The sequence below is a fragment of the Limulus polyphemus genome, unplaced genomic scaffold (assembly GCF_000517525.1).
Source record: "Limulus polyphemus unplaced genomic scaffold, Limulus_polyphemus-2.1.2 Scaffold1328, whole genome shotgun sequence".
NCBI classification, from domain to species: Eukaryota; Metazoa; Arthropoda; class Merostomata; order Xiphosura; family Limulidae; genus Limulus; species Limulus polyphemus.
In genome coordinates this window covers 273,748-293,380 of record NW_013666938.1, presented here as the reverse complement: position 1 = coordinate 293,380, position 19,633 = coordinate 273,748, and the positions used below count along the sequence as shown (strand labels likewise).

The 19,633-nt window shown below is 33.5% G+C and overlaps 1 protein-coding gene across 2 annotated transcripts in view; it reads left to right on the top strand.

Annotated features, from left to right (window-relative positions):
- Nucleotides 1-19,633, top strand: part of LOC106463116 (beta,beta-carotene 9',10'-oxygenase-like) — a 33,769-nt gene that overhangs the window by 7,409 nt on the left and 6,727 nt on the right. For both annotated transcript variants that reach the window (XM_013923086.2, XM_022390538.1), the window contains exons 3-8: nt 835-976; nt 8,684-8,825; nt 13,390-13,604; nt 13,760-14,026; nt 15,153-15,261; nt 18,419-18,528. In XM_013923086.2, the coding sequence (XP_013778540.1) occupies nt 835-976; nt 8,684-8,825; nt 13,390-13,604; nt 13,760-14,026; nt 15,153-15,261; nt 18,419-18,528 (985 nt within the window). The remainder of the gene's footprint in view (nt 1-834; nt 977-8,683; nt 8,826-13,389; nt 13,605-13,759; nt 14,027-15,152; nt 15,262-18,418; nt 18,529-19,633) is intronic.

Genomic DNA, 19,633 nt, shown 5'->3' with positions numbered 1-19,633 from the left:
GAAGAAGCCACCGTCGAAGAAGAAACTCTACTCGGTTTTGAGAAGGGAAATTATGAAGCTCTTGGTGAAGTTACTACCACTGATGTGACTGTTACCGATGATGGGACATTTACTGATGAAGCGGATGAACCCCACATGAAGCAGAAGCCAATGAGAATTGTAATTTTGTGTTTGTAATTCTGTACATTTTAATTAAGTTATTGTTATTGGTTTATTATATGTGGTTATTGTTCGGGACGAACAATATTAAGGAGGAGGCAGTGTTGCGTCAGCGAGTCACATGACTAGTGTGACGCCACGTTTCTAGAACTATCCCGTACCTTGGCGAATGCTCTAGTATTTACTAGATATAGGGTAGTCTGGTATATAAAAGAGGGTGACAACGTGATGGGAGAATAATGTAATGTGTGTGTGTGAAGATAGTGAGTAATTGAACTGCAGTCAGAAGTATTATTGACGTTCATTGATATAGCGTTTGTTTTAGCGCGATTGTTGAAAATAAGTGTATCATAAAGTTGTATTCGGAAAGAATAAACCAGTTTTATTAAGTAAAAAACTTGTGTCGCTAAAGTTTCGTCGGAATGAAGTTACGGAAAGTTAATTAACAAACGGAGACGTAACAAAATGTATAAAACAAGAAGATGCTGAAAGTTCATTCGGTAGAAAAATATGTGTTTCATGAGGAATTGAGAATGTTAGAACCACTTTTATAGGAAATATATATTGATGAATATCACACCAGAATAGTTCATACACAGAAATAATATTTGTAAAAAGAATCCACATGGACCACTTTTTATTATGTGTTGTAAATGTCTTTTAATTCTTTGACAGATTGATGTCCATGTTTGTTTTGGATGATTTTACTGACAACGATTTAGTAAACGTTGTGCCATATGGAGATGAGATCTATGCCCATACTGAAACTCCATTTATTCATCGAATTGATCCTAACACCTTAGAAACTTTGGATAGGGTACGTAAATGAGTACTGATTTTAAAAGATGTGTCACATTATAAATACAAGTAAAATAGGAACTTAGCAGATTAATTACTATATATATACTAAATAATAATGGTTACCATGATAATGATACATGATTACTTAGACCATATAGTGCCTTCTTTTACTACCTGTGCAAGCAAACTAGGAATTTAGAAGAATTAATTACTATATATACTAAATAATAATTGTTACCATGATAATGATACATGGATGATTTAGACCTTACAGTGCCCTTTTTCACTACCTATGGTGTCCTTTATGATAGCTCTGGTTATGGGTGTAGCACAATTTTTAATTCAGAATTTGTGCAATACTTTGCTGTCAGTGTTGTTTCAATTCTCTTTATGTACTTTCCAAAGTCCATCAATCATACATGGATGGTGATTTTTGAGGGCCCAAATAAGCAACGCAATGTCTGCAAATGGTATAACATCAATTCCCATTTATATTTGCATCTTGCAAAGAACATGGCATTTTGACTAAGATTTGTGGCTGTATGTTTCTGTCTGAATGAGTCATACCTTATTGGCATACAGTGCACATAGGAAGTTGGTATTTCCTCTCAGTGTAATAGTAGCATTACATTAGCCTGACTTAATAGTTCACCTTGGCATTTTTTTCAACTTTTTATATGTTTAATTTACCATCATTACTAAGTGCCAACAATAACTCATTTTGTGACCTGGCTTTTTGGCAGAGGTTTTGCATCTTCCACAAACACCCTGTTTAAGGTGGCCTTATGAATTATAAACACAAAATAAATAAATTAATAATACTACCTACACTAAACAGTCTTTTATATCTGACATTGCCCTAGCCACCAACATGGGATCTAAGGACCATGGCCTTTAATTCCAACCCCAAGTAGTGGAACCTTGGCTATCTGGTTGGGGCCTGGCATATAGTGATGATAAATCAGGTAAGATTCCACCCACAATACTGGAATTAAGTACCAGGTGAAAAGCTTACCTGTTCTTGCTGTAGTGTGGTTCCTTCACTAGGGTGCCAACCCGCTGTTGACACACCCATGATCTATGCAGACACTTTCTATATGGAATATGCCCTCAACAGCCCCTTCACCTTATCAGTGTGGGATTCTAGCTATCAGTGTGAAAAGAGGTAAGTATGTTTTGGAAGTTTACATTTTCCTAAATTGACAATGTATTTCCAATAATACTTATTTCCACTGACACTCTCCCACCCTTCCTCCTCACTAAGAGCCAGTGTTAGAAACTGGGATTGAGTCAGTCTCGAAAAAGTAATAACATTGTCTGAATGAAGTTCTTATATACCATACCAGTATAGAGGGCGCATTGATGTAGGTGGAGAGGGTCACAAGATAAATGTTGCCAAGGGCAATTAATTGAGGTATAAAAGACTGGAGCAAGCAAGAAAAAAATCAGACCAATGCTTAGATGGGCAAAAGAAGAAACCCTGGCAGTTGAATAATAGCTATCAGGGTGAGAGACATAAGTATTATTGGAAATACATTTTCAGTATAATAAAATGTTAACTTTCACCCTGTACTTAAGCTTTTTATAGCCACATCAGATTTTTGTAAGAAAGCAACTTTAAGGGGTAATGATAACACCATTTACACTAGAATTATGGTTTTAAAAAAAATTACTACTGGTTATTATGACTAAGTGATGACATCATGCACTGCCCAGAAACATATAAGAGTGGATTTAGATTTAAACTGATCTTAGTAATAAAGTAGTTGTTGAGTTATCTCGACTGAAACAAGAAAAAGCAAGATGAACAAATTGGTGGGTTGGTCACTTTCTGGTTTGGTATCTTAGTGATGGTTTCTTGGTTTGTTTTTGAGCTTGTTGGGTAGAGAAACAAATGAAAGTGAGTGGCAATCATCGTTTAAAGTAAAGCTCTGTGTAACTTCTGATTTTTTAGTATGCATATTTGTCTTGTGCCTATTGAGGACCTTGGCCATCCTTACATGTGGTCTACTGACTCTTTGATGATTCAGGTCACTTTCAGTATTTTCCATAGAATGTTATGAACATTCTAACATCCTCTCGTTGGAAAAACAAAAAGAAACCATTTAAAAGGTTAATCATTTCATAGTTTGCAACAAAAACTTTACCCTCAACACCCTTTAAAGGACAAAATCCATTGTAAAATGTGTTTTTTCTTGTGCTTTTCGAGTTTCTGTTCACTTTGACCTTTTGGAATCAATCTAGATCCTGGAATCGGTGATCTCCAATCATTTTTTTATTCCCTGTGAGAGAAAAAATTTTGTTCTTTGCTTATTTATTTCACATTGTGTGAACCCTAATTTTTCTAAAACTTGCTATTTATTTGAAATAATTTTTCATACCTGTTTGTATAAATCAATTAGCTTAACATCTCTTTTTTCAATCAGTATCCAGGTGTCACCTTTATTTTACTTAAACACTTAAGTATAGTTTTATTTCTTTGTTTTTAACCATTCCTAAAGCAAAATATCCCTAACATCTTTTTACATAATGCTCCCGTTAACGGCCACCTTGTACCAGACGTGAAACGCACAGCAGTATATGAAAGAATAAACTGAACATTTCCTGGAAGACCAGATTACCTTCATGAAATAACTCAACTCCCTTTATATATCACTAATTTGATTACACCACCATTCCCAGTTTGCCTCTGAAGAAGAAAGGTCCACCTTTGAAAGTGCTTGGATTATAGGGTTTTTCACATTTTGTATTCACTTTGATCGATTACCTTTCTTTACTTAGTGTTACATTTATTTTGTCCTTGTTGCATAATCATTCCATCCACCTCACTACAACTTTGTTTTTTCATCACATTTCTTCTCTGTACTACTTCAGACTATGAATGCATTAAAAAAAGATGTTGCTCTTCAGGCATTTGTCAATGACAACCAAAGGAACCTAATTCATTCATGGATGTTAAGTTCGGTAATTATCCCTTTTGCTCACTTAGCAGAGCAAATGCTTGGCATGTGACACGTCTCAGATTTCAATTTGTGGTAAGGTATTATAAATATATATTAAACTACCATGATCTTATAGTGCTGTGTTGAACCATGGTACTGCTGTGTTCTGCTGATGTTTTTCAAACATGGTGCTACTGCTACCATGTGAATAGGTGTTTGGTTTCCTTCTGCTTACTTGTTCAGCTCAGGTCCCTCATCATTCTGCTTCTCATTGTCTCTGTGGAACTTGCCCCGCCTGTGGCTGATTTGGGCCAGCTCTTCCACTTCCATCGTTTGCTTTTGGCTTTTCTCTCCCTGATGTGGAACAGGCACCTACTTCTATTTTATTTGCTATGCTCATAATTCAGGTATGTGAATTTATATTTCTTTTGATTGTAATCATAATAACTCTTGGGTTGCTTTATTTCATGGGCCTCCTTCTGTCCTACTTCTATATTGATCAAAATTTTTCTTGTCCTCCTCATCTTTGTGACTCATTTGCTATGGCCTAAGATTAAGATCCTTATTTATCCTTTGAATATCAAACTTTTGTGTTCCTTTGTCTGATTGAGGTTCTCTTCTTTCTCCTTTTTTGACTTATTTTTTACTCCTTTGCTATATCTCCACCCTTCACCTTCTCATTGTGGCTGTTCATTGTTTGCCCATTTGGCTTCCTCTGCTATCTCTGTTTTGACTTAGTTTTTCTGATTTCAGGATCTCTTCAGTCTGGATGCTTTGCTTTTGGATATCTGCCTCCCTCTCTTCTTGACCTATGTCTTGCTTTTCTCACTACACCAGACTTTGGGGGTGTTCCTATTTCCTTAGAATTTTAGGTTGAGGTTGTTCACCAAAGATCTTCCTTCATCAATGGTGGATCATTGAGACAGTCAGTGGTAACTATTTCCTGGAGATGATTCTTGGCCCTGTAACAACCAAATATTCACATAACATGAGGAACTAAACACTACATTAATTATGTTAGGCATCATTGGATCCTGAAGAGCAGTCAGCATTGCCTCATAGGGAATACTTACCCAAAATTCACATCGAATGTATGAAAAGTATTAAATTCATCAAACTCTGCTCAATGTCCACCACTGAGATTGGTTTTTCTGCAAGACTGCTTTGGCGGTATATCTATATAATTGACTTGGATGTTTTTGCACCTTTTACACACACACACAACAAAAAAATAAAAACAAAAGCAGACAGCACTTGGTTTAGTTCTACTCTAACATCTGGCTCATGCTTTCTACCTTTGGTTGTAGGAACCTTTTCCATTATCTCTCAGTGGGGACACAATTCTAGATGATTATATCTAATGACAGTCGTCCACACTGGTGTTGTCCTCTATGCATATTCCTCCTGTCCTGTTCTTTTAGCAGAGCATAGGAAGAACCCTTACATCTCCAATCCTAAGTTGCTGAGGAAGGTTATCTCCAAAGCAGTTCCTGGTATATACGTCTTGTCAGAATGCAGGTGATGGCTCCTCCTCTCTCCATCTGTCATTATAGTATCTAGCTCATTTATGTATTTGATCAAGATGGAATTGCCTTAAGCCCTGGCAACACTACACATTCAAATATTCTTCCCACTTTTGTGACACAACCATCAGAACTGGATTTTTCTGATATTTTTTGCTTAATTGTCTCAATACATAAAAAACAGAACTATTGGGCAAAGATTATTCTCTTCCTGAGAAAGAGGTGGTCTCCTTCCAGATGCTACTCCACTAGGCAAACCCCAGTCTTATGGAAGTCACACCCTGTGAGCTTTCCCTCCATCATCTATATTGTGAGATTCTAGCTTTCAGTGGTGCAGAGAGGAAAATGTGTTTCTGAAACTAAAATTTTCTTTACCTGAAAATGTATTTCAAATAGAATCTCTCTCTCTCTCTCTCTGCACCACCTCTCACCCTTTCTCCTCACTTCCAGTGCATTTAATTTGCATTATCAATAATAAGCTTATGATCATGTGCTAGTGTTCACAAGAATTACTGTACATGGAGATTGTATCACCCTACTATTATGATTATGTCATAGGTTGGCACAGTACATGCAGACATATGTATGGGTGGGAGTTATAGGCCATGAGCAAGAAATTCCATGGCTGTCACACATGAGGTGCAGAGAGGTATCTGTTTGAAATACACTTTTATTCCTTAATTTTTTGTTTTAATGAAATTTAAAGCTTTTGTATTTTTCATTAAATTTTCTATTGTATTCTTCAATTTAAACTTTTTAATTTTGTGGTACTTGTTATTTTTTCATTTATGTCTAGTAAACCAATGCCATGTAGGTTTGATCTCCCCTGCTATTATTGTCTTCTTGTTAGGAACATGTTGACGTTGAATTAAAAGCAATGATTTCTAAATATTTCACAAGTCTGTCTTACATTAGTTTTAACTCATTGTCCCAGTCCACTGTTGATAAATCCGGCATTGTGGTGTCAAAATTGATATTCTGAAAATTAGGAACATCAAACTTAATTAATCAGTGATCACTCTTCCCTAAATGCTCATATCTTTAATTCTTTTAACTACATCCTCACTTTTGTGGTTAAAGTGGAGGTAAAATGGTATTATTTTTGGTTGGTTCCTTGATTATCTGAGACAGAATGTTATTCTAAATCAACTGGATTAGTTATTCCAATTAGTAACAGCCATGATCTTATTGTACAGTTTCTAACTCATATCATCTATTTGATTAGGTGGCTTATAGTAACTTTCAATTCAAATGTTTCTACCCTTGAAACCCTAGTTTGTAACCCATACAGATTCAATCCCTTCATTATCCTTTTCTTATGTCTTCAATCCCAACTGGCTGCTGTTCATCACTTACACAAAGAGCCACTTCACCCCTTCTTTTATGAGGTTTATCATTATTAAATAACTTATAACCTGGGATTTCAAAATAGTTCCTACTATCAGCGTACTTCAAGTCTAACCAGGTTTCAGTAATTCTCATTGTATATCATTGTCATCTATTTCAACTTCAACTTGTCAGTATTGTTCCTAATACTTTTAATCTTAGATTAATAGTTACTAAACTTATTGTTTCATTATTGTTTGAAAGGTATTTTAGGCTGTGTAAACATAGTAGAGTTTTGGCTTTAATAGACTGTTCCGCATATAGACGTTGAAGCATTGATAAACTGCAGAAACAAATGGGAGCAGCACCTTAAAGACTTCGTTGTGAAGAAGGTTTTGGTATAGAAGCTGAAATGTCACCCCACTGTAGAAATGGGTAGGAGCAGTCCATTAAAGCAAAAACTTTGCTTAGCATATTGTTATACTTGTTGAATAGATATAGTTTTTTTAAATCTGATAGACTTATCTAGCTCTAAAACTGTTATTTAACATGGTATACTCTATAATATTTATACAATTTCTTCTCTGCTCTAACAATATTATTCATTTGTTTATTTCCACTTTTTGAAGTTTACTCATAACTATGCAAGTTTAGTTTAAACTATTTTCATGAAATGTTTGAGCCTTCCAGGTATCCTGTTTCTTAATTGTCTACTTATTGGCCTATTTCTAGAATACAATTGATTATTACCCAGAAAACTGTACCATGGGTCCTACCAGCTTATCTGTTGATATAGTCATGTCCTTGATATTCTTTTATTTAAACTTTGGATCCTGCTAAGAAGTTCATTCTTGCTCATAACTGGAGGAAACACTCCTGAGATAGGCATACATCTATTTCTAACCTTATCCTTAATTCCAATATAACTTACCTCATCCTTCTGTTGTGGATGGCATGCACTTTCCTTTTAGCCCGGACCTGATGTAAAATTCCAAATGGATTGTAATCAGTGGGTCAACTCCAGTCCAGAACTAGGCAGCACTGGGAATGTATCATTCAGTCCATAGTAGGAGAAGGGTTCCAAACCAAATACATATGTGAGGACTTAACATGGTTGGTCCAGCTTCAACAAACATCACACATCCAGGAACCAAAATCCAGGTAGAGGTAGGAAGGAGGGTTCCCAGCCAGAGGGGTGAACTTCATGTGGTGGAATCATCCAGTCAATCACCAGGTGGCAGGACTAGAATTTGTTTGCTAGGTGCTAAAACATGGGACATATTATAGGGCATGTTGCCAGTTTAGTTGCTGGCACTGAAAAGCACCTTCTCTTTTCAATACATGTTGAAGTAAATGATGCTAGAAATTATAAATCAGAACAGTTGCTTAAAAAACATTAACTCTTCCAGAAATATTAACATTTTCCTACACTGAAAATGTTTTTGTGATAGATACTTCCCTACTTCCCTTTATATGCGAAAAGTTTCGCTAACCACAAGTCTTGTGCTCCCACTTACATCCACGTGTTTGTACATGTTACAGCTGTATTGTAGCATGCAAATAAACACCAATCGCAGTGAGAAACCTCCTCCTAGCACAGCTGACTCCCTCAATAGTGTAGAACCCAATCTTCACTTCGAGATTGTGCAAAAATAAGCACCAGAAGTGGGGTGGACAGATGGGAAGTGTGAGAGAGGTAAGTATCTATCAGAAATACATTTTCAGTGTAGGAAAATGTTAACTTCCAATATGTTAACTTACCTCTTCTCACATAATAGCTAGAGTCCCACATTGAAAAGGAGGAGGGATGAGTGCAAAGTAGAAAATTGTAGATTCTATACTACAAATAACTTTATTAATAAACTTGAGAGAGGCAACCACTATGTAAATTCTTGATTATCTTCTTCTTCTTCTAATTGTTATTTTTTGTAGGTAAACATTGGTCAGCAAGTTGCTGTAAACACTGCCACTGCCCACCCTCATTTCGAACATGATGGAACAGTGTACAACTTGGGAAGTTCCCTGGCTTCTTCAAGACCACTTTATAATATTATCAAGTTTCCTTCAACAACTAGTGAGTATATGGTATTTGGATATGCCATAGAGGGATTCTAAAACATCTTACTTTATTCATTTTCTCATTTTTATAAACCTGGCAGCCATTTCAGTTTTCAGCCTTGCTACTGTTGGCAGAGTATATGTCACATTTGCACTCATACCTTTGCTACTTCTCGTAAATCTAACGATTTTCTAAATTTGCTACTAGATTTTAGTGTTATTCTGTATTGATATTTGTAGTATTACCAAAGTACTGTATTAATATTTGTTTTATGGACATCACACATTTGTTTCCCCAAGAATTGAAAAGGGCAGGGATAAGAATATGTAAGCAGGGCCTGAACTGGAGAAGGCCTATAGTAGAGAAAAGTTTAATATCTGAATGGCAAATGGTGATTTCTTTTGCATTTCAGGCTTTTATTTCTTAAAAATAACACCTTAAACTTGAAAGTATTATACATATTCTACCCAACAAAAGTAGTTATGACATTGCTCCATGACCTGACCTGCCCTCACCTTCCCACTACTTTGCTGATTGTGACTCTTACCACAACACAATGAACACTACATCCAGTAAAAGACAATATTCACAGACACGTAAAATGTGAAGCAAATAATATATCTGTCTACTTTCTTGCCAAGAAAAGACAATGACAGCCTGAAGTTACTGCTTTAATCTTGAATTGATTTGTCTTGTTTGGTTGCACATATAACATCTGATGCATATTAAGTAGAGATAAAGTATTGAACAATTGTTCAAGGTAATTTTACTATTTTTGATATATACATGAATAAACTTGCCAGTCGTAGAGTCTTTGTTTTATCAAGTTATTTTAGTGCTTTATTTTTTTAGTCAGTTATTTCACTTTTTAATGGATTTGATTCAGATTATATGTGATTTTAATAGTGTCATGACAAGATGTTATTTGTTTGCCAAGAAATTTAATGTTACTTTTGTGTGTTAATGCAGTTGTTCTGTAAAATCTTGGTGAACACCTTCAGAAGGTCTAAAAAAGTTCATGATGATGTATATCTAAATGGTGCAACAAGATTCTGTGATGAACACAGATCACTGGAAATGGTAGAAAGTGCATGTATTTTAACATTTACCAACATTCTAATATATAAGATTTGAATCAGTAGTGCTTATGTATATTACAAGTATATATATATATAAAGAACAAAAATCTGTATGTCTGTATGTGTGCTAGTTATCTAACTACTCCTAGGTTGCTGGGCCAATCTCAACCGAACTTTGTGGGATGATAGTTTGGAACAAGGGGCATGTTAATGGGAGGTTCACAACCCCCTCCACCCCCTATTATTGCTATTATTTTTATCTTTGACATAATTTACATTAAGTTAACGTCCTTACACTTTATTAAATTAAACAAACACACACACTGTGGGGAGAGGGCACACATATATCTTATATATTTATGGAGGAAAGCTTTTGAAAAAAAATGGCTTCCACAATTGCAATAACACATAAACTCAGCGGAAGTTTCTTCTCCACAGCCACCATAAGGTTGATATGAAGAACCATTTTGTGAGTTCTACCAATTTCCTACTCTGACCTTTCAACTTTGGCCCATAAGACATTTCTGTGACCAATGATCATTTATTAATTAATCACATGAAACACTGGGAAAGGACCTTAAGAGCTGGGTGTTGAAAGCATGTAACAGAAAGTACCTCTACTACCACTACTTTGGCCATTATCTCTTCCTACAAAAGTATATACATATTGAGGTCTTAAAGCTTATACAAAACTTTTGGTAAGGTAATAATGAATACTTTAATAATATCTTATAGATATATTGTGTGAAAGTTAAGATTTTTTAAAGTTCATAACCTGGAAAGGAGGGGTACCTCAGCTTGTAATTATATAAACCAAGAAAATCTATATTTCATTACAGTTTGTAGTACTGGGCAACTTTCAGGATTAGATCCTGGAGGAGGAAGAAATATTTTGCAACTAGTTTTCAAAATGTAGTATGCAATCATATCATATTTTTCTACTCCCTTGGTTAATATATACATTTTTCAAAATTTCTGTGCACTTTGAGCATATGTTCTTCATACAGAAAGTTGGTCAAAGGAACAACTGAGTTTCTCTCACCCCTGTTCTCACCTAGGAAAGATGGCTATCACATAGAACATACTGTATAGAAGAGACAGTGATTTTGTTTCTATATGCAAGTCAGGTGGTGCCTCATGGTGTTTTCATGTGAGAGTGACCATCAGTCATGTGAGTGATGCTTGTGCCCTGAGAAGAATAGCATTGTTGATATGTTTCTCAATCAGGTACAAAATGATGATTGAGAAAAACATTGATATGATCATGGCAGATACTGATTGGATGAAAAATGCCCTCCAGTACAGGTGCCTAAGTACACTTGCCTTTAAGCATTAATTGTGTTTATATATGGGAAATCAAGATTGTTTACTTTGTGACACCTTGTTTCTAGTTTCTTTCTTTGCTTGAAACTTAGTCTATGTTAAGAGGGCTCTAATTTTTCATAGAACATATTCTACCAAATCTCCAGTTATTCTGTGGCTCCTGCCCAATTATTTGAAGGGAAATTGGTGAATCTAAGAATATCATATTAATCCAAATTTTAAGATTCTGATTGATATGCTAAATTCAATACAATAAGTTTTTCTTAGTGTTATGCTTTTGTTGAGTATATTTTTGTATTCAGTTCCTTCTAACCTTCTGCTAACAACAAAAAAATAAGAATGCTGGTAAATCTTTTTTGAATGTATACATAACTATTCTAAATGATGTTTCATCTTTTTTTTTTTTGAAGAAATTGAAGACCATGTATATATATAATTTCAATTCAAAACTTACCATAGTGTTTATTTAACTGTGTGAGGTTTTGAGTATCCTTATTGTTAGGTTAGATATTTTTAGAACTTTATCTTCGTAAGCCTAAAATTACCCATTTTACTCCATTAATATTGTATAATATTGTATACTGTTTTTATGAAATATTGAAAGAATGAAAATAAATTCAGTAAGAATTATCATTTAATTTAAAATTACAAACAATACTAAATGAAGTGACATGTTCTTTCTTTCTGGCCCGGCATGGCCAGATGGTTAAGGCCCTCGACTCACAATCTGAGGGTCGCGGGTTCGAATCCCTGTCACACCAAACATGCTTGCCCTTTCAGCCGTGGGGGCGTTATAATGTGACGGTCAATCCCACTATTCGTTAGTAAAAGAGTAGCCCAAGAGTTGGCGGTGGGTGGTGATGACTAGCTGCCTTCTCTCTAGTCTTACACTGCTAAATTAGGGACGGCTAGCACAGATAGCCCTCATGTAGCTTTGCGCAAAATTCAAAAACAAACAAACAAATCTTTCTTTCTAAACAGAAAAGAACCACCATATGTACTGAAACATAAATACTTTTCTGTATACATTGTTATGTACTCATTGTTTTTATTGCTTTTAAGATTTTTCATAAGCATTAAAAATGACAACCAAATGGCACACTATAATTTCACATACATTCAGTATGATTGTTGTGAAACATTACAAAAACTCACTGTTCAATTAAATCTTGTATTTACCATTATAAACTAACTGAACCCAAAGTTGAAATTACAAGCTATAGATGTTGAATTTAGTGTAAATACAATAACAAGGTAAAAATTAATTGAAATTTAGATAATTAAAATGTAGGAAATGAAATAGTTTAAACTCCATAAGGCATTAACCAATAAAAAATATTGTATCAAGAAATTTTTAAACAAAATTTATATATAGCAAACAGAAAAACAGTAAATTTATTTAAATCTAATAAAATGTAAATATTAAGCAATGCATTAAGAACAGTATTCATCCTCAAAACATACAGTGCACAATATCGATAAAAATCATGTAACAATGATAATCACATTAATTGTTTTTTCTTTTCTAGTAACTGTAATTACAACTAACTCCAAAAAAAGTATATTTAATAACATCAACATTTTGGTAATTTACCTTAACCAGGATGTTTTTATTCCAAACCTGAAAATTACCAAGATTAACTAATTTGTCTAGGAAACATAATGAATTAGAAAAGTCAAAATTTGAAGAGGACACTGTTGTCTTTTCCATTCCAACTCAAGCAAAAGGAAATCCTGGCTATCTTCAGAATATTTTCATATTGTGACCACTGTTTTATAATATAAGTTGGATGATGTTTAACAGGAAAGGTGTTGCAATAATAGGGCCACATGTAAGACTGGACATTTGTTTCTTTTAAAATGTCTAAACTTGATTGTTAGTAATTAAAAATAATTTCATGTTACTTCAGCTGAAAGGGCAGAACAGACCATACATATAAGTTGTAAGACATATTTTTATGTTGATTCTTAGGTTTCTGCTGTTCAAAGATTATTGTTACTGTGTTAGTAAATTATTTCTAACATATACAGTTGTACTTAGACATTTTTTCCAGTTCATATAATGTGTATGTATTTTAAATACAGTGTTTTTTTTATCAATAAAGACATTTATCAGTTGAAACAAACAAATATTTCAAAGTTTTTTTTTATAATTTGCATCTGATAATTTATTACAGAATCAGGAAAGTTAAAATTCGATGAGGGCACTGTCATCTGTTCCATCCCAGCTCTGTCAAAAAGAAATCCTAGTTATTTTCATAGTTTTGCAATGACAGAAAACTACTTTGTGTTTGTTGAGCAACCCTTAACTATAAACCTAATGAAGTTTGGATTTTCATCATTTACTGGGAGTACTTTTATGGACTGCATGAATTGGACTTCTAATTATCAGGTAGAATATATTTTAACTCAAAATATAAAAATATTTAAATTTCAGAACATTTTTAGTATTAAACTTGTTCCTTGGGTTTCATTAAACTGAGTTGAGGATATTTAGTAATTAGCATGATGATAAAAATTTATAATTTATAAAAACTTTTTTTATAGAACAGATTTCATGTGATCAAGCGATCTACAGGAGAAGTTTTTCCGACTGTATATGTTGCAGAACCCTTCTTTACATTTCATCACATCAATGCTTACGAAGAAAATGAACATATAATAGTGGATGCTTGCTGCTATCAAGATGCCAGTGTCATTAAGGCCCTGCTTGTGGTGGAAATGGAGAAAGGGGAGAAAGATAGGAAGTCATATGGTGAAAAAATTCTCAGTCAGGCACGGAGATATGTCATTCCTTTAAAGATATCTAATGATGTAAGTAGAAATAAGATGACACCATAAAATATAAGGATGTAGTTGTTAGGAAATGAATCTAAATCAGTCCAATGATTTTCTTGTTGGAGAGAAAATATTAAGTAGTATTTACTTTGTCAATTTTATATTAAACAGGTTTTTAAATGACTGTAAGATGTTCTTGTCAGACACTGATAAATGTAATTGATCTAGTGGTTAGTAGTGATACAGTAGGGCAGTTACTAACATCATATAAAGACAGCTACAAATAAATTAATCAATGTTGCATAAGGAGCGAAAATGAAAAATCTTACATTAACTGATCTTTGTAAGGTACAAATTATCCTTTAGTGACACCTAATGAGTAGTTTTTACATTAGTTTAGGTAGTGCTATTTAATAAAAGAATAAACTGTGTACTTTGTTATTTAATTTCATGTGAACTGTATTGATTAACATACTTTCTTTTATTCACAATTTCTGTGCATTATTTGGTTTTTAAAGAACTTAAAGTTGTCTTTTACCTATAGGTTTATTTTAGGTAAGCAGAACTGTGGTAGTATTGCATTGAATGGTTGTATGAAGTATGTCAATCCATTTTTATTCTTAAAAATAATGAAAAAGACATTACATACTCATAAACTTTGCATACATATATTTTTAACTTATCATGCATCTTCTTAGGTTGTTCTCTCTCTGATTTTGAATATGCAATGGACATATGAGAACTAGGGAAGCAAACAGCTGCAATTAATGTGGCTTTTATTGCAGATCTTAAGCTTGATGATATTTAAGTTTAAGATCACTTTACAAATAATGAAAGTGTGAGAAGCCTAAGGTCATTGATCATTTGAAATATTAAGTGTATTGTTCACCCAGAGGCATATATGTTTGAAACAAATGTTAAAGTTAACCTCAGCTTGTTCTGAAAGTAAATGTTATAGTTACAATATATAAACATGGCCCATTCTACAGTGAAAATCCAGGTGATTATGAGAGACTTATTTGATTCATTTTTATGATTTCTTTTATGTTGGTTCCCTTTGTAAAAATATAACTGTTTGACAGCTAGCATTAAAAAGTATTAGAACACAGCTGGTCAAGATGCTTAGGTATGTTTTTTTTATTGTTCTTAAATATCATTCCAGGAACAGAATCCTAAAACCAACATTATTCAACTTGAGAGCTCTCAGGCAGAAGCTAATGTGCAGGATAATGGAGATGTGTTTTTGAAGTACGAAGAACTCACAGAAGAAGGTAGCTTGGATATGTCTTCACAGATATATCAAACATTTACTAGTGTAAACCTGTTTTATTTATAGTAGAATTTGTTAGTCTGTAAGTAACAATACTTAAACAACTTGCGTTTCATATACCTCGTCCATAAAAAAAAAAAAATTATACTATTTATATGGTATAGAATCAAATTCTATGCAAATTTTTTTAATTATACTAAACTATTTTGTGGTTTTATTAGAAATATATTTTAACACTGATTTTGATTTATAAGAGATTAAAAGGCATTTTTAACATAAAAGATAAAATTTCAGCTTGTTTACTGACATGTCATTGATACTTTGATACTTCTGATATGGTAAATTACCTCCTCTTACATAAATAGCTATTCTCGTTCAGTGCTGCCCTCTATATACAAAAAATTGTTTGTCTGTGGGAAGATTTTTGCCTTTATTTTCTTGAGAGATTGATTGTCCAATGAACTCATGGATTACCTTCCAAGCCTTTACTGCAGAATCCTACCCCCACCAAATGGCTGGGTTTTGGACTGTAGTTGACTTGTCAGCAGTATGATCCTCCTTCCTAGCCCCACATGAATTTCTGTACCCAGTGGCTGGGTTTTAGATTGTAGTTGAATTACCAATGGTATGATCCTCATCCTACCCCCGCATGGATGTTGGTTCCCAGCGGCATGGATTTTGGATGTAGTTCACTTGCCGTGTATAGTTTGTCACATCCTAGCCACTCTACACCTAGGGGCACATCTTTTAATCTTACCCACTTTTATGTTTTCTGAGATTCAGTTTATTGAACAATGTATGGTTCAGATCACTATCCTGCCATAGTTCTCTCTCATTTGGTTGTGTTCCTCCATCTTTTCACAATGGGCAAAGAGTATACCTGGTTCAGAAGTGGTGCGGTCTCCCACGTATGACCTTCGCCTCTGAAGATTTTCTTTTGGAAAGTGTCCTTTGGATGTTTTAGAAGGATGCTTCTTTCTTTCCCATGCACAGGTCCCTCCACCTATTCAGTATGGGATTCTAGCTATTTGTGTGAGAGTAGGTAATGTACCATATTGCAAGTTATAATTTTCCTGTACTGAAAATTTCTTCTCACGCTTCCCACCCTTCCTCCCCACAGAAAACTGGTGCTTCCGTTTTTTGCCAACATTTGAAGTGATAATTCTGTAGAATTGAATAGAGGGAGTCACATGCATCAAGAGAATGTGTCACACTCTTATTGGTGGAGGATTGTCGCATGATAATTTGAGTGCAATATCATTGGAATTAGTCTAATTTTTGCCTAATTCCCAAGTGAAGATTGGGTTCTACAGGATAGAGGGAGTCAGTTGCACTAAGAGGGTTTTTTGCACTCCTATTGATGCTCATTTGCATGCTACAATACAGCTGTAACACATGCAAGCACGTGGATGTAGGTGGGACTACATGGCTTGTTTTGCATTTTGAAAACAAACTTTTTGATTGCTTTAACATGAATCCCATTGTGACTGCAATAGCATCATTTGCATTTCATGCAAACATCACTGTTACTGTCAGGGTTTTGTATATGGGCTTGGATTCTTTACAGTAGGTGTCTGTAACTTAGCGATAAATTCAAACAATAAATGGATAGCACACAATTCACTTGTTTTTAAATAATATATTCAAAACAAGTCAAATGTGTGCACAAAAGTTCTTTACACTATAGGATATCACAGTTGTATCTAAAACTCTAAATAATTCTCTTTTTTTCTTCTGTTATCACAATATAATTAGTGATAAGTTAATTTACTTTACCCCGTGGGCTACCACGGTTGCATACAGAGCTTTAAATTATTCTCTTTTATGTCAAAAGTCCACACGGGCTAGTTCAGTTATCTTAGAACCTAACTGACAAGATGAATTATTTCTCTTTAACTCTGTTAAACTGTGAAACTCACTTTAGAATATTGCTTGTTACAGCTAAACTAACAATCACGCATTCTAACTTCGCTTTCACTAACTTAACGTTTTGTGACTTCTTTAGAAATCGTGTCACAGCTAAACTGCCAATCAGTTAGTCTAGATATGTCTAATTGTCTCTCACTTAACTCTGTATCTGCAGGAATTTATAACATGCTACAGAAAAATCTAGAAATATCTAGCTCTCTAGTGGCAACAATATTACAAACAAGGAGAAAAACTTATATATAAGTTTTGAGTATGATGTTGTGAAGAATGTTACGAAAGCCTAGTACAACAACTAAATGCATATACAACGTACAAATCATACCGAGTTACTTAATGAAACTTGTCACAACTATCACTTTTAAAATAATTAACTTTCATTACAAAAACTAAATAATAACTCTTAAACTAAACGCTCTTGTATGTCCAACACTTACCAACCTTGCATTTACAACTGAAACTAAGGTAAACATGATTTTTGGACATTAAATGTATATTGACCAATTTAGCACTGAAAATATGCTATCTGTTGGAAAATTTTGTTGCAAAAGGCAGTGGACTATAACCCAAATCTTGATGGGAAGAATCCATTTTCAAATGAAGATTTCTCTATGAGAGGTGAATTGATGAGCACAAAAGTTGTATCAATCAAAAGCTCTAAACTAAATTATCATTGAAAGGCAGTTCTAATGTTTTTTATCATTTGTCTGATACTTTGATTATTAAAAAAGCCACTAATATCTATTTAATCAGCTACCAATTTTAGTGTTAAATAAATAAAAAATAGTAACTTAGACAGATATTAGAACTACTACTTTTAAAAGTCTGCTAGGGATGCTTGGGTGATAACAAGCTGATTTAAATGGAAGTTGATTGGGCTAATGATGGCTGTGTTTAATATTAAAGATTTATATTTCCTTCATTAGTGAGTGCAACATTTATATTTTTGGTTTATGATATATAAAGATATGTTTTAGTTATTAATAATCCTTAAAAATAAAAAATGATAATAAAACAATACAGAATATTTATAATGGTGTAGGTTGTATGTATATCTTTTAATAAATTCAAAGATTTAATAAATACAAATAAACAAACTAGAAATCACCATTGTCACAGTAATTTTATAGGATTTTATATATATCATTTTTTGGTTCCAAGTTGTTTGTAATTTTATTGTGCATTTCAATCGTTAAAGAATTATGATTAATGAAATTCAACATTATCACTAGGTCCATTACTTTGTGAATTACCAAGAATTAACTATGATGAGTTCAATGGAAAAAAGTACAAGTACTTTTATGCTCTTGGAAAATTATCAGAAAATCTACAAACATACTTAGTAAGTATTTTTAAAGTTTACGTTTTATATTCAGCTTAATCTAGTGAAGTATTTTTGATAGAAATGATGTTCTGGTTCCTGAGCTGTAAATAACAGTTGGTCGTCAGACAGTGTCTGACAAAATTTTGGATACATTTAATCAATGTGTAAGTTTCATTGGACACAATGACTTCCATTCAAACAAATTATCTTTCTGATTGGGAAAAATTCAAAACTTCCTTACCAAAGCTATTCTTAATTAAGCAATTGAGTAAGTACTTTTTTATTACCATATATGCTGAAAAGAACATCAAAAGAAACTAAAAAAGAATTCCCAGATCTTTGATGTGGTCCAGAGTCTTTGAAGTTTCACATTAGATTGCTTTGTCGTTCTCAGTAGGAACTTCAGCAAACTACTTTACTGCAAAGTTATAAATTACCACTGAAATCATAATATTGTTATAAATAGTTTATAACATACTCTATTTAATCATATTTAAATGTTGCCTATAGCTATTTTCAGAACTGTGCTTCATTAGTAAGTTTCAGGACAGTTACTGTGACATCACAAAGCAGGAACTAAGGCTGTAGTAAATTAATAATAAGATCAGCGGATGATAGTTTCTTAACAAATATAAACCTTTACTTTGAGGTAGGCAGAAAAATCCTAAAAAAATCAATAAGTGCATTCTTTATAGACGAGACTCCTCAGAGCTGCACAGAAGTGAAAGTTTGAGCATTTTGTAATTTTTCTTTGCAAATTACACTAAATAAATGTTACAACATTACAAAATATTGATTCTGAAAAAGTTTTGTGTTAAACATTGTTTAAATAAGAGTTGGAATTATTGTTTTTACTTAGATCTTGAAATTTGATATTTAGATATGCACTCAACAACAGGAAGGTATTTGCTGGTTATGATAGTGTTATATTAAATTTTTCTCTGCAATTCAAAATCATTTTACTATCACTGTTCTTTTCAACTTACTTTTTGATGGAAGTTTTTGTATACAGTAAAAATGTCTTATTGTAAAATTGTCAGAATAGGTGTCCCCCCCCCCCCCTCCTCTCTTTCTCGTACTACTATCTACTACTACGTAGTAGTAGTATTAGTAGTAGTCGTAG